Source organism: Molothrus aeneus, chromosome 1 (genome assembly GCF_037042795.1).
Source record: "Molothrus aeneus isolate 106 chromosome 1, BPBGC_Maene_1.0, whole genome shotgun sequence".
NCBI lineage: Eukaryota > Metazoa > Chordata > Aves > Passeriformes > Icteridae > Molothrus > Molothrus aeneus.
Window position 1 is genome coordinate 126,755,102 of NC_089646.1, and position 14,446 is coordinate 126,769,547.

The 14,446-nt window shown below is 37.0% G+C and overlaps 1 protein-coding gene across 3 annotated transcripts in view; it reads left to right on the plus strand.

Annotated features, from left to right (window-relative positions):
• Positions 1-737: 737 nt before the first annotated feature.
• ANGPT1 (angiopoietin 1) overlaps positions 738-14,446 on the plus strand; it is a 149,866-nt gene continuing 136,157 nt past the window's right edge. For all 3 annotated transcript variants that reach the window (XM_066547496.1, XM_066547506.1, XM_066547484.1), the window contains exon 1: positions 738-1,047. In XM_066547496.1, coding sequence (XP_066403593.1) covers positions 751-1,047 — 297 coding nt within the window. In that variant the 5' untranslated portion in view covers positions 738-750. The remainder of the gene's footprint in view (positions 1,048-14,446) is intronic.

Below are 14,446 nucleotides of genomic sequence, written 5' to 3' on the forward strand. Positions count from 1 at the left end.
ATAAGCCTGACCTAGAATTCTTTAATAGATACAGTGCAGAGCAGAACTGAAAGTATTTTTAATTTCACTGCTTTGTATATTTACACAGGGATTACAACAAACTTCTACACTTTATCTACATTTTAATAGGTCAGTGCGAACATATGAAGTGTATTAAGGTGGACTGACTTACTTATTAAAGTGACGTGAATTCGCCCAAAGCCCCCAGCAGTTGTGTGCAGCAGGGGCTGGGCAGACATGCAGGATTGAGGTCATGCATCCAGCCAGTTTGTAAGATGATCCCTCTGTACTGAGCCATCAGCCATCCTTAGCATAGGGGCGCACTCATACACGCATTCCTGTCAAGTCATCTTGTGAAAGGCTGCTTGCTTCCAGCTTGGCTTGAAAGTGCAACCTTAATAAAACTCACTGAAGCCTGAGAGAAAATAGCAGTTCTGCAGCAGATAGTGTAGGGGAAAGAGACTGGGATATGCATATGCAGCTGACTAAAGCAGGCTACATGCTGGACTGTAACAGAGAGGAAACAATAAATCTTAGCTACTATGCAATAAATATTCCCAATTTTAACTAAGGAAGCTATCCTCACAGTGAAATTCTAAAAAAAACCAAAACAACCAGTTTATCCAAGCTTGATTCTTAAAGTGTGCTGCTCCGCTCCTTTTTTAAAGACTTTGAGGGAAATTAAGAACAAATTTAAAGAAAGAGGAAGAAAAAGTTTTTCTTAAAGCAGGAAAGGAAAGTAATAATAACATGTCAGTTTTCTTTTCCTTTGCTTTCCTGGCAGTGATTCTTGCTCTTGTAGGCTGTACTAACCAGCGTCGGGGTCCAGAAGGCAGTGGGAGAAGATTTAACCGGGTTCAGCACGGGCAGTGCACCTACACTTTCATTCTGCCAGAACAGGATGGGAACTGTCGTGAAAGCACAACAGACCAGTACAACACAAATGCTCTTCAGAGAGATGCTCCTCACGTGGAACAGGATTTCTCTTCCCAGAAACTGCAACATCTGGAACATGTGATGGAAAATTACACTCAGTGGCTGCAAAAAGTAAGTGCTTCTTTTTTTGTGTCTCACTAAATGATTTCTTTGGGGGATGTTTATGCTGTTCAAAGTTTTCATTAGTTTCTAGGAGAACAGAACTAATAAGGATTGATACAGTTCTTGGCTGTGTAGGAGAAAAATGTTTTAGCCAGAGTGCACCCCTCATTGCTTTTGGGAGCTGAATTTTCTTCACTTTACTGAAAGATGTGACTTCTTAAGGCTTTTTTTCAAGAAACGATGCATGCATGTGAGTCAGAGGACACAAAAATCCTCCAGGGACTCTACTGACAGAACTTACTAAATTCTTATAAGCTCTACTTACAGTTCACAGATTCAGCTCAGATGTCATGCAGGATACCTGCTACTGTGACAGCAAAAGAGAGCATTTTAAAAATCGGCATTTAAGGGCACTGGGTTAAGAATATCATTGTTCCTCCATAAACAGATCCTGTAATACTATTCTACCCGTCTGATTGCTGGAAAGAAACAGGAAAATATATAGGCATTCACCCTTCTAAAACTTCACAGTAAACGTTTTTAATCATGTTGAATACACTGGTCTTGAACAGCCTTCTTCAATTTGTGTTTATATATATGTGCATTCTTTCCTAGAAAGGGGAAAATGGGTTTCAAGGTGTTGCAGTAACTTAATAGAAGTAATTATTTTTATGAAATTTGGGTCTGAAAGGCTTAAATATGTGAATAATTTCACTCATCTGAACAGTCCCAATCAGCATGATTACTCACGTGTGTAAAATTACAGGTCTTGCACAGATATTATCCATACCTTGCTAAAGAAAATGTTTTGCTGTAGCTGACCAGTTAAAATAAATACACAGTCTGTGTACAGCTATTTGTGATATTCCCATTCACATGCTGCCATTTTGACCTGGCAAAACTTAGAAAATTGCACAATTGAGTGATGCAGCTAGTCATGTAATCTGGTACAAGAAAACTTCTGTATGTACCCACTTGAGAGATGCAGGATTTAACTCCAACAGAAGTTCTTACTAAGAATGAACATCAATAAAATTCTAATGACTCTACTAGCTTTGCTGAAACTTCATATTAGCACAGTTGCTGCTAACCTATCTCATTTACAAGTTTTGTTTCATCCAGACAGTACATAAGACATAAATGTGTTAAAAAAGCACATACAGGTCCCCCACCCCCCTAACTCTACTAGAATTTTTAGAGAGGATTTCCTAAGTTTTTGGTAAATTATATTTGTTCCCTTGCATCTGACCATAGCAAGAGAGAAAAGATTCTGTGCAGAAAATATTACCAAGTATTTAATTTTCAGACTACTTCCCTCATTTTTTAATGTCTTGATCTGCCTTGGGGAATATAGGGCTGGAAATAAGCAGATGTTTTATGTAGAGGAAAATAAATTATTTTACTGTGCCTTGGCAGGCTGAGACAAGCACTAAAAAGAGGAAAGTTGTTTTCTGTTTTTATACACATATGATTTTACTTCAGGAAATTGCCTGCTGAATCATGCTTCTAAGACTTAACTTATTCTGTGTTTGTCCACTAGAGACTGAACTAAGATCACTGTTTCACAGTGATCATGAGGAAATCTGAGTGTCTGGAGTGTGAATGTCTGAGGGTTAGTCCTCTCACACTTTGGAGGGAAGTGATTAAACAGGTAGGAAGCCCAGTGAAAGGGGTTTATATTAGGACTGCTTTCTTCTGCAATGATTGTAAAACTGGCTGAGGGCCGAACTATTCCCCTCCTCCTTTCCCTCCCAGCCCCCAGTGTCCTGCTCCCAGGAGTTAGCATAAAACTGGGATTATGCATGTATCCCCATGTGTCAGTTTTCCTTGGAATGAAAGGACCTGTTTCTCTGTGTGAAGGACCATGTCTCACTCTGAACAAATGAGGCTGATGCAGCTCCTTTATAGCATCTCTGAATACTGAATTTGCTTTGTTGCTGTTGCCACTACAAAGCATCTCAGCCATAACTCATTTCCTTTCAAAACCTGCATAATGCTCAAGTGTAATGAATATATTACGTAGGTATCTCCCATCTCATTTTTATAGTCTGCATTCATTTTTCCCCCTAAACTTTCTACACTAGGCAGCATTTTACAATGCACCTGCTGTGATTGAACTAAAGAATAATTAACAGTTGCAGGTCTTTTATTGGAAGAGAATACTTATAATCAGAAAGAATGTTTAAGAATTTTATAAATAGTCTGATTTACATAAAAGTGTTGTATTTATTACTTCAGGTAATATATATAGCCTCTAATAAAAATTTCCATAGCCAATGTTTGGCAAAGTGAATTATTTTCTGAGCACGAATGCTGCCCTGTGACATTTGAAAGATACTTACTGTGAAATTTTGTAAGAGTCATGGCTTGCCTTAGTTTTAATTTAAAAATGTTATTTAATATCCAAACTATCAGATTTTTAGAAGCAAAACAAGTATACTTTTCTGTAAAAAAAAATATTTTCTTAATGCAAAATTGCTTCTTTGATGATCTACAAGCTTGATTGTGGATAAAAATGCCCTTGCTTTGGGAGCCAATTATAGGCAATTAAGGCCCAGCCTTGTCCATTATAATTTGCATATCTATAATCAGTGTAACTGGGGTTGGTTGACAAACCAGGGACATGGCAAAATGCTCTGCACAGAAACTCCACAGAAGAAGATGACTTGGTAAACATTTTTAGAGTTTTTCCTAGAACTGTTTATTTTAATACCGGATAACTTTCCCCATTGTTTAAGCTTGGGTTTCATTTCTGCAATATGTTTATACTGATAGTTCAAAACAAACAGTTCATCACATTTTCTTTCTTGCAGTAACTGACTGGCTCACGTGACACTCTTTGGTATTTAGTTGCAGTGTCTAAGGATTGCCAAAGAGGAGTTACATGAAATGTTATCATCATGTCTTGCTTAGGAAGTTGCTGTTGGCTTGCTGAACTTACAGTATTGATGGACTCAGTGTACATTCAGGATAGCTCTATAGATGAGTGTTTCATATACTTTTCCTGACATCTAAATGGCAGAAACAATGGTTACAACAGTAATGAGTGAGTTTTACATGATCCACTGCTTCTTTTCTTCTAGATCATTATTTAAGCAGAGTACTATAAAAGCTTAAAAATATTGCTTAATGATAGTATACTATTAGAAGCTAACACATACAAGTATTACAAGAAGGTAGATAAACCAAAAAAAAAGAAATGCAATGTAACATGTGACCTAAAAGTTCACATGATATTTGGATGTTAAATGCAACCAGGAGATGCATGATGAATTCCTGCTAACTTCCACAAACACAAGGTGGTCAATGGATTTGGAATCTGCTATTCTGCATGTATGAGCATTACTAACAGAGCTGTGCAAAGAATGGCTTTCCAGTAAATCTTTCCTTTTTCAAGGTGGACCAGAGCTAAAAGAAAACAGTGAGAAATTTGCATCCAAAACTGGGCATTATTTGGTGTCCAGCTCAAACCTGTATTTATTTTTTAGACACAGAGGCTACTTATTAATCTGGGTCCTCCCTTCTGCTTTGGAGTCAATGAATTCTCGTATCCAAAGGAGAGCCTCATTCTAGTGATATTTGAAGTGCAGTTCCCACAAATGTCATGAAAGGGTGGAATAAAAATTAGTGGGATTTCTTAGTGTACTACTCAATGAGCAAGTATATATGTATAAAATCCAAATTTAAGGAGTAAAAATAACGTAATGGAAATAAACTGGCTCCAAGAAAATTAATGTTTGAGTGTAAATCCAAAATTGCTTATATTCCCCCAAAAATCTATTGGCCAAAAGCATGCCTGCTTTTCAAAGCTCATTAGTCAAATATCTCAAGTCCTTGGAATATTCTGATGTACCCACAAGAAAAAGACAATACTTCAACTGTGGAAATGCCTGAAAGCTTTACATTATTGGAGAATTATTTGGCAATTAAGTTTTTTTTTTAGAAGCAGAAGAATCAGGGAATTAGACTGAAGGACAGTTTCACATGTTGCCACATTTGGTAGCAAATTACTTAAAAAAATTTCCCATGCTTGGAGGGAAAGCTTTATCATAATTTTCAGTAGGAACTGAATGTGTTTATTTACAGTGATGACAGCCATAATTAGGAAATTTCTGGTAACAATAAAATATTACATTTATTAGTCATCAGAATTGTCCAACCAAGACGCCCAGTGGGAGATCTCATTTGGAGCACTGAGAGTTTTTCTAAATGAAACTGATATCCAGTAAATGCTATGTCATTTTCAGGGTGCTGAGAACTCATTGTTCCCATTCAACCAAGCAACCTACTCCTACAGTGCTGTGTGTCCTGGGGAGAAAAAAAACACCACTGGGGGAAAAGTAATGAGGTTGGGTATGTCAGGTCTGCATCATCCCACCCAAACTTAGATTTATAGAATCATAGGATCATTAAGGTTGAAAAAGATTTCCAAGATCAAGTTCAACCTTTGAACCAAACATCACCATGTCAACTAAATCATTGCACTAAGTGCTACATCCAGTCGTTTCTTGAACACCTTCCTGGACAGTGACTCCACTAACTCCCTGGGCAGCCTATTCCCATGCTTAACCACCCTTTCAATTAAGAACTTTTTTCCTGACATCAGCGTGAACCTTCCCTGGCACAGCTTGAGGCCATTGCCTCTTGTCCTGTCACTTGCTGCTCAGGAGAAGAGGCCAACCCCACCTCACTACAACCTCTGTTCACATAGTTGTAGAGAATGATAAAGTCCCTTTTTAGCCTCCTTTTCTCCAGGCTAAACAACCTCAGCTCCTTCAGCTGCTCCTTATACAACTTACCTTTAAACACTTTTTAAACTTATCTTTAAACCAGCTTTGTTGCCCTTCTCTGGACCTGCTCCAGCCACTCACTGTCCTTCTTGAATTTAGTGGCCTGAAACTGGACACAGCATTCAAGGTGTGCTTTCACTAGTGCCCAGTACAGGGCAATCACTTTACTAATTCTGCTTGCCACCCTATTTCTGATCCAGGCCAGGATGCCATTGGCCTTCTTGGCCACCTGGACATGCCCTGGCTCACATTCAGCAGCTGTCAACCAGCACCCCCAGGTCCTTTGCCACTGGGCAGCTTTCCAGCCACTGTGTCCACTGCAGGGGGTTGTTGTGACCCAAGGGCAGACCCAGCACTTGGCCTTGTTTAACGTCGTACAGTTGGCCTTGGTCCACAGATCCGGCCTGTCCAGATCCCTCTGCAGAAACTTCCTACCCTCCAGCAGATCAACACTCCCACTCCACTTAGTGAAGTCTGTGAACTTACTGAGGATGGACTCGATCCCCTCATCCAGTTGATTAAAAAAGTTACTAAATAGGGCTGGCCCCAATACTGAACCCTGGGGACTGCATGAGGCCACCAGCTGGAAATAGCATTCACTATCACACTCTGGGCCCAGTCTTAGAGCTAGTTTTTAACTCAGCAAAGAGTGCACCTGTCCAAGTCACTGGCTGCCAGCTTCTCCAGGAGAATGCCAGTTACCCAAATAGTTTTTACTTTGCTGTGGGGAATCTCTTAGTGCCATGTCAAGAGACAGTAGCAAGCCCAGAGGAAGACTCAGCTGTCTGAACTGTTCTGTGGAAGTCCCTGTTTCTCTTCACTGACCCCAGGAAAATCCTGAGCAGCTTGCTTACTGATTTAAATGCCTCAGTTAACTGTGATGGATTTAAGCTTTACTTCAGTCCATGCCTGCAGTATGGACTTCACTTGTGACTGCTAGGAAATTGTAAACTTTAAGTATTCCAGTTTCCCGTTTCTAATACAGATATAGCACTACTACTCAATTTCACAATGCTGTTGGGAGGCTTAATATGTTATTTTTTTGTGTTGCTTTTGGAGTCTTTCTTGTGGAAAGAAAGACTTTCTTAACAGTGGATGTATTATAATAATGTTTCCAATATTTACAGAAAATTGTGAGATTAAAATCATTTGGAAGGAAAGTAACTATAATGTAACTATAAGGAAAGTAACGATAAGTAACTAAAGTAGTTCATAAAAAATAAGCAGACAAATACAATGAATATACATCTGTAAAGCCAAGAATATCAAAAGTTGCAGTTGGCTAAATGGGTTATTTGTGTCCTGCTCACAGAATAGTCCTCATTCTTGCAGGGTTTTTAAAACCCATCAAGCTGCTGCTCCAACCTGTATCCATCTGCAAGGAACTGATTCTTGTACAGATTCTCATGACCAGTGAGGAATACCTTGTTATTCAGTGCTAATGTTTATTTTTGTTAATTAGCAAAATTAAATGTTAATTAATAAACAATTAATTTTGTTAATTTCCCAAAATTAACAAAAAATTTGGATAAACTTGATTTTATCAAAACTGGGGTCATTTGCATGGCCTATTGCAAGCGAAATCTGAAAGGTGAAGATACTTAACCGTCTACTTTTATTCATCTCAATTTACAGTTTAGCTTAGTTCAGTCTTATTGCCTGTATTTACAACAATTGCAGACAAGGAAGAGCTAGTAAATGAGGACCTTCTAGAATCAGCATCATTGTTTAAGTTTGCTGTGAACTCATCTTTAGCACCAGCAGCTCAAGTGTCTTGAATAAACAGCCCTGGTGTAAAAGTCTTCCCAGTAGCATAAGAATTTCCTCTCTTGTTAAGGGGTTGAAGTTTGATCAGGAAAAGGATATTGAAATAGTTTCATATTTCCTAGAAATAACTTTTTCTTATGAAACAAGCTGTACTTAACACAAGGCTATTTTTCTGCAACCACATGTGCATATTTTAGACAGTGTTATGAAACACCAGGGTGGTGAATATTCACTTGGAAGGATAACTTAGAAATGTCATAAATTGTTGCCCATTTGCACTGCATTCTCATTAATATTTCTGCACAAAGAGCAAGATTCACTTTTCATTGTCTTATTTAGGAATCAGGTTACTTAGATTACTAAGACAGTGTAAGTAAGTCACTATACAACTGGGATAAGAATTCTAATCAGGGACTTACACCAGTTTAATTTTCCCTGTTTAAAACTGATACAAATCAAACTAGCATAACTTTCCTGTCTAAACAAGACCTAACAGTGAATTACACTCAGCACTTAACATGTATATGATGCAGATGGTCAAAGCAAGACAGGTACAGGGTCAGCTAGAAAGATGCTCCAGTTACACTATATAAATGATTTGCTTTCAGATTTAAATGGAACAAACCCACCAAAAATTGTTTAAGATAATGCAGTAATTGCTTAGAGGAAGTCATATAGAAAATCTGTGTTCAAGGCCATGGAGCTACAGTGAAGCAAATTTCTTAAACTTTCTTGACTAGTTTCTAGGAGGAGAAATGAAAAAAAGAAAAGAAAAGGAAATAATAAGAAAAGGGTAAGAGTATGAAGAACTATGCTAGTTTCATGGTGGAATAGGTGTGTCTTTAGGAGAGGTACTCTAAAGGTCTGTTATATGATAGTATGTGATGAATCATATGATCTGTGTTACTAATCTTTTCTTAAAGGAGAGAGAAATAGGCTGAAAGTCCATGTAAAATGTTGCAGTTGGAAAATCTGTGTAGAAGATCTGTAAGTAAAAAGTGGATGATGAAAAACTCTCTAAGAAGTCTGTAAAATTTCTTTCTCTTCAACAACTCAGTCTGGAGCATGAGTGTCTGCACACATAAATGCATTTTGGTCTTTGGAGTGTTTGGTTTTAAGATACTTGGAAATCTGTTTTTAAGTGTTGTGTCTTAAATCCATTCTCATGTTTTATACCAATGTACCTGCTATCAATCTGTTGTTCTCAAAATGACATGTTGGCTTAAAAAACTAAAATTGGTAGCAAGATGAAATCTTGTTTGTTGTATATGCATTAATTCTGTGTGAACAATTCCCCAGCTGCATTGCTGAAAAAAACATTTTACAAAAGCACATTTGCTTTTGTTCCTTCCAGAATGTATATGAAGCAGGAATTTTCATGTATTCTGGAAGAAGTATTGGACTTTTGTTCTCCCCATCCCAGGCACGTTTCTATCCTTACATGTGCCTATGTTCAAGACAAACCTGATTGTGCTCTGTGCATGCATGACATCTGCTTCTTTAATAGAAAATGGCAGAGGTGTATAGCTATAATTTTTCATCACTTCTTCTGGGGATTTTTATTTTTAAATTCTTGCCATTTGTCTGTCATGTTGTCTCTAGTTGTCTTGTTGCATATAGAGGTACCAGGAATTCCTTCTGAAATAGGAATGTATGGAAATAACAAAAATTAACTTGATCCAGTTAGCTGAATTTTCTTCTGATTCTGTTCTGCCTGAGAATTTGGGTACTGATATTCTTTCTCATCCTCTTGTACCAAGGAGGCTTGAGAGATCACAGTAGAGATAGGATAAACTCTGGGCATTCCTCCCAGGATGAAATTAAGGCAAGACTAGAGAACTATGGGAGAAAATTTGGAGTATGAGCAGACAACCTTAGAAGGTAATTTGTCTGGTTTTGACAGTATGGCTTCTTTCACACTAGAACACAGATTATCAGATTGGTGCTAATCAGTTTTGAATCTAAAAATGATTTCTACTGACGGCTGATGTGCCATTTATAGACTGGTCCTTCCTTCTTTCACATCTGAACTTCTCTTAAAAGCTTTCTGTATGCAAGACACTTTTCTTAAAAGATCCTATTTAAGTTACAAAATTTAAGTCTTGGGGGTAATACTGATAGCAGTCAGACTTTTAGCTTCCTGATCTGTGATCCACCAACCTAAAACTGCAGATGGAACTTGCAAGGTTTCAAAGAGAAAAGCACTGAGTTTGAGGCAGGTGAGTGGTCCTGCCCACTATTTTAAATGTTGAAGAAAACTTTGAGTCATTACCAAAGGCCATTCATTCTTTAAAGTGGGATTCATATGTCCTGATTGTAGGTGAAAAAAAAAAATCTGATTCTTGATATGTAAATTTAATATTTTGACATGCATTTTAATATTTCACTTTTATACAATCCGAATTCACAGAACATATTTTAAATACCTGCAAAAATCAAAGGAGAAGTCCTAGTACAATCTCTAGAGATGCATTTACATTTATCTTCAGGATTGTTGTGGACTTGCCTGCCCTCTGGATCATATTATTTATGAATGTTTTAAAGTTGTCAGCCTATGTTTATAAAAGTGTATTTTTCTTTTGGAATCTCTTGCCTGCAAGTATGGTCTTGCACAGTGCAGATTTAGGAAAAAATAATTTATTTGTTGTTAAATTTTTTTGTTGTTGTTGTTTTCTTTTTCTAGGCAATGTATTGAATGAATGTTTGAATTTGTATTAAAACACCCATGGTTCTGTTTAACAATGCTGATTTTGACTTTCATATATTCAGCTTTGACTAGCTTTAGCAGTATTTATTTTCTGTGAACTTTAGTTCTCATGCAGAAGTATTTTGAAGGAAAGAAAACTGTATTAAATAAATAATTTCTTAAAAATTCTGCCATCAGTTCAGTTGTGGGTAACAGTGAGGGTGAATCATAGACTCAGTTACACATCTTTCTCTTCTCACTTATGAGTATTGCATTTGTGTCTCAAAAAGGAAGGATCTTCAAATAATATCACTATCACTATCAGAGTACTATTCCTAAAAAAATGTTGTTTTTTTTAAAATTGAAAATCCTGTGCAGAAATTACTCAATATTTCTGAAATCTCAGAGAAATGCTTCATATCTGTTTCCTTGAAGTCTCCTGCAACACCAAAGAAGTCAAAGAAGACTGCTGCAGCTTTTCAAAAATTGGGCATTCATATGCAGATCAAAGTAACAGAAATGAGGATTTAGGATCACTGCCTTTATCATTTAAGTATTATTTATTTGTGTCATAGTTAAATATTTACCCTTCCCAGTCTTAACTCATCAGGAAATTCCAGTAGCCTTCTAGGCCACATCAGCAAATCAACACAGTAATGGGAAACCCCCAAACCACGATGCCTTTGGTGCTGTGCCTGGAATTTTGAGGATCTGCTTAGAAGGAAAATTGCTCAAAGAGATGATCTAATCTCTTCCTGAATGAACTATTCCCCTTTGTTCCTTGGCTAAAACTTCATACTTCACTCTGTGAGACTTACCACAGTAGAGATAAATGGTCAAGGGCCACCTATCTTTCCTGCGTCACTTCTGTCAATGGGAAAGGCCATCAATGCTCTGCTAGAAGGTTTTTCTGTGTTGCTATTTTTGTGTGGAGGAGATATGGACTGCAAAATTCTTTATCACTTTAGCCTGTGAAATACAGAGGCGATGATTAAGGTTGTTACTCTTCACATTTTTCTTGGATGATCCAGTTGGATCTCTTGGCTTTTCTGAGAATTCTGGCTGATGCAATACATATTCTTTTGTATATTCCTCTGACATTGTTGACCTCCATGACATCCCACAGCTTAACCATTAGAGCTTCTGCCTTCGTGTCAGTTATTAAAAGAACTGTTTTTACCTGTTACAATACCAAAGTTTTATGCAGGGAAGCATGAGCAAGACAACTGTATTTGCAGAGGCACACAAGGGAAGAGGTGTTTGCCATGTACCATAAGATTATTGTTAAAAGTAAAAGATGATTACAGCAGAATTAATTCAATCATAATTGGAAACAAAATATCTTGGTCTTGATGACTCAGTTTCTAACTACGGACCATCAGTCTAGGGAGGGTCAGCTCAGGCAAAGTGTAAGGGACCCAGAGAGATATAGAATAGGCTAAATATAAGGTGGGAGGTGAGGGTGGTGCTTCAGAGGAAGAAGTCTGTCCATTTGAGGTTGATAAAAGATTTGAGTAAGATTTAAATTTCCTAGGAGGTTAAATGATACAATCCACAAATTTATGATTGCCAAGGTACCAAACTATCACTAAAGTACACACAACTAAGTATGTTGTCCTGATGTGACAGAAAAGACTGAGAAATTACTTTGGTATACAGCACTGTGTTCAGTAAAATGTCCTGAAACAATGCGGATGTAAACTGTTTACAGGTGTGTGGCCCTACAAATGTCATAATACTGTGTATTTCAGCAGTAGTAAAACCTGCTGAAGAAAAACCCATCATAATCAAAATAAGATTTCCTTTTTTTAAAAGAACAAGAAAATTCTTTTTCTAAACTTAAGAATATAAAAGCAAGTAAGAGAAGATGCTCAGCATCATTTTTTAATGAGGAAACCAGAAATTCTCCAAATTTTGCTGGTAATCAAGGTATATCTAAAATGCATCCCAGGCTGAAATGCTGGATGGAACTCAAATGCCATGTGGGGCATTACAGGTTGTAGCTAATGCATCACTTTGTCACCAGGAATGCCCTTGCATTATTATCAATAATAAACTCATAAGCAGTATTCATGTTTGCTGCTTATACCATTAAGTGAAGAAACAATTTACTAGCATCAAGCAAGAACCTTGGGCAGTTTATGATGATGAGCTAGAGGTCAGGAATACTGGAAAGGCATTTGCCCAAATTTGCCAACTTTAAATTTTGCAAGATCTAAGAGCTTGACCTCAAATGCTCCAAGGGTCCTCAAATGTGGAATATGGATGAGGCATATGAATATATGCCTCAAATATTCATGAGGCAAGCTTTAACCCAGTAAAATAAATTGTTTTAATTTCATAATTAAATTGTGTTGGAAAGGTGTTAGGTGTGTTAGGACAAGGACATAGCTACTTTTCACAGACTTCAACAGGAGGTAGAACTGAATTGGAATTCCTCTGTTACACTGAACAAGCATATGTATATTTTATTGTTTTGGATAAGTGGGTGAGAATGAGAAGTCCAGAGACTTTTTATAGAGAACATTGACACAAAGTTCAAAAAAAGGAGAATTATATTTCCTTGCCCAGCTTAACTAAAGAAACATTTATCATTAAATATCTTTTTTTTTTGTCAGTGCATGATAACATTATGGCACATGCTGAACAAGCCACTATACAAAACAGGGATAAATTTAGTATGTAATTGTTTATTCAACATATTTATATATTGAGTTTTAAAGTAAAATGGATGTACCAACAGTAAAAATATTTATAAGATTAAAAACGGACTGAAATAAAAGAACTTGTCAAGAATTCAGTTTTTAAAGCTAGGATTAATGATTGTATTTCTTTAGTGCTAAACCAGTAAGAGCATTTGTTTTGTTCTACCTTAATAGCTCCTACAAAAAAAACCTGCCTTATAAACCCTAGAAGTAGGAGGGAAAAAATGAAAAAGAAGAAAAGTTTCCTTGAGCCAGGACTTAGTACTCCAGCGCATCTTGGAAACATCTAGTAATTTGGCCACTCACCCCCTGGGGTATTTCCTGGAAGCAGAATTGAGCAAGACTGAAAATGTTTTTGTTGCACTGTTATGGGCATGAAGTTAAGACATGAATTCTTGCTCCATAAAATAAGTACCAAGTGTGACATCTTTTTTCATGTGAATTTTTAAAGACTACTTCAACATTTTTATTCATTATTTTCCTACCAAAATCATACAAAGCTCCTGAAATCATGATCAAAACTCTGATTGTGATCACTAGAATTAGTCCTGTTTAGTTTTGTCTTTGTTTTTAGTTTTTCTCTGGTCTATAACTCACCATGATGGGACACTGAAAATGTGTTTTAGGGTATATTTCCTATTTTCATTATTCTTAAGTTTCAAGATGACAGCTAAGTGTTACTTCTATCAGCATGGTTTTGAATGCTGGCATGTTTTCACTTCCATAGTACAATCATTCAGAAATATTATAAGAAAGCTGAAGCAAGACTATTTTTAGAATGCTACTCATAATGGAATTCAAACTTTATATTTTGAGACAACCTAAGTCAGAGTTGCTCAGTGTTTTTTCTACCATAACGGATATTAATTTTGGTTTTGCTTCTCTTAGGCTTAGCCTGGCATTGCCATTATATTTCCTAGGTGTTGTTATTATAATTCTTACCAAAAAAAGTCAATTAGAAAAACTAGTAATTTTCTATGGGAACATAAACTCAAAGGAAGTTTTCAACATAGTCCACAAACCCAAAATATTATCATTAAAGAGTCTCAAGAGGATTAGAAACTGAGAAAAAGGTCTTGACTCTCACTTGGAATGTGATGTTAATGTATATATATGGAGCTTGGCCTGATGCTGCTCACAGTGAATCAGCAGGAAAAAACTAAGCTCAATTTCTCTTCCCAAAAGGGGTTTTCCCAACCTCAGGCCCACTCAGCTTAAGCTGACTCCATCCTTTCTCCTTCTCCTGCCACTTTCAGAAGTTCCAGGTCTACCTATTGGTACCAGCTATCTGGGTTCACCTACATCATAAGGTTTCAGCCCTAATATAAGGGGATTTCTCTCTAGTAAGAGACAGACAAACCCCAGCACTATCCAGGCAAATCTATTTGGCAGAACAGGAAATTCCCAGATGGTCAGGAGGAATTTTAAAGGGTTGGAGTGCTATGTTGCAAAACACTAGC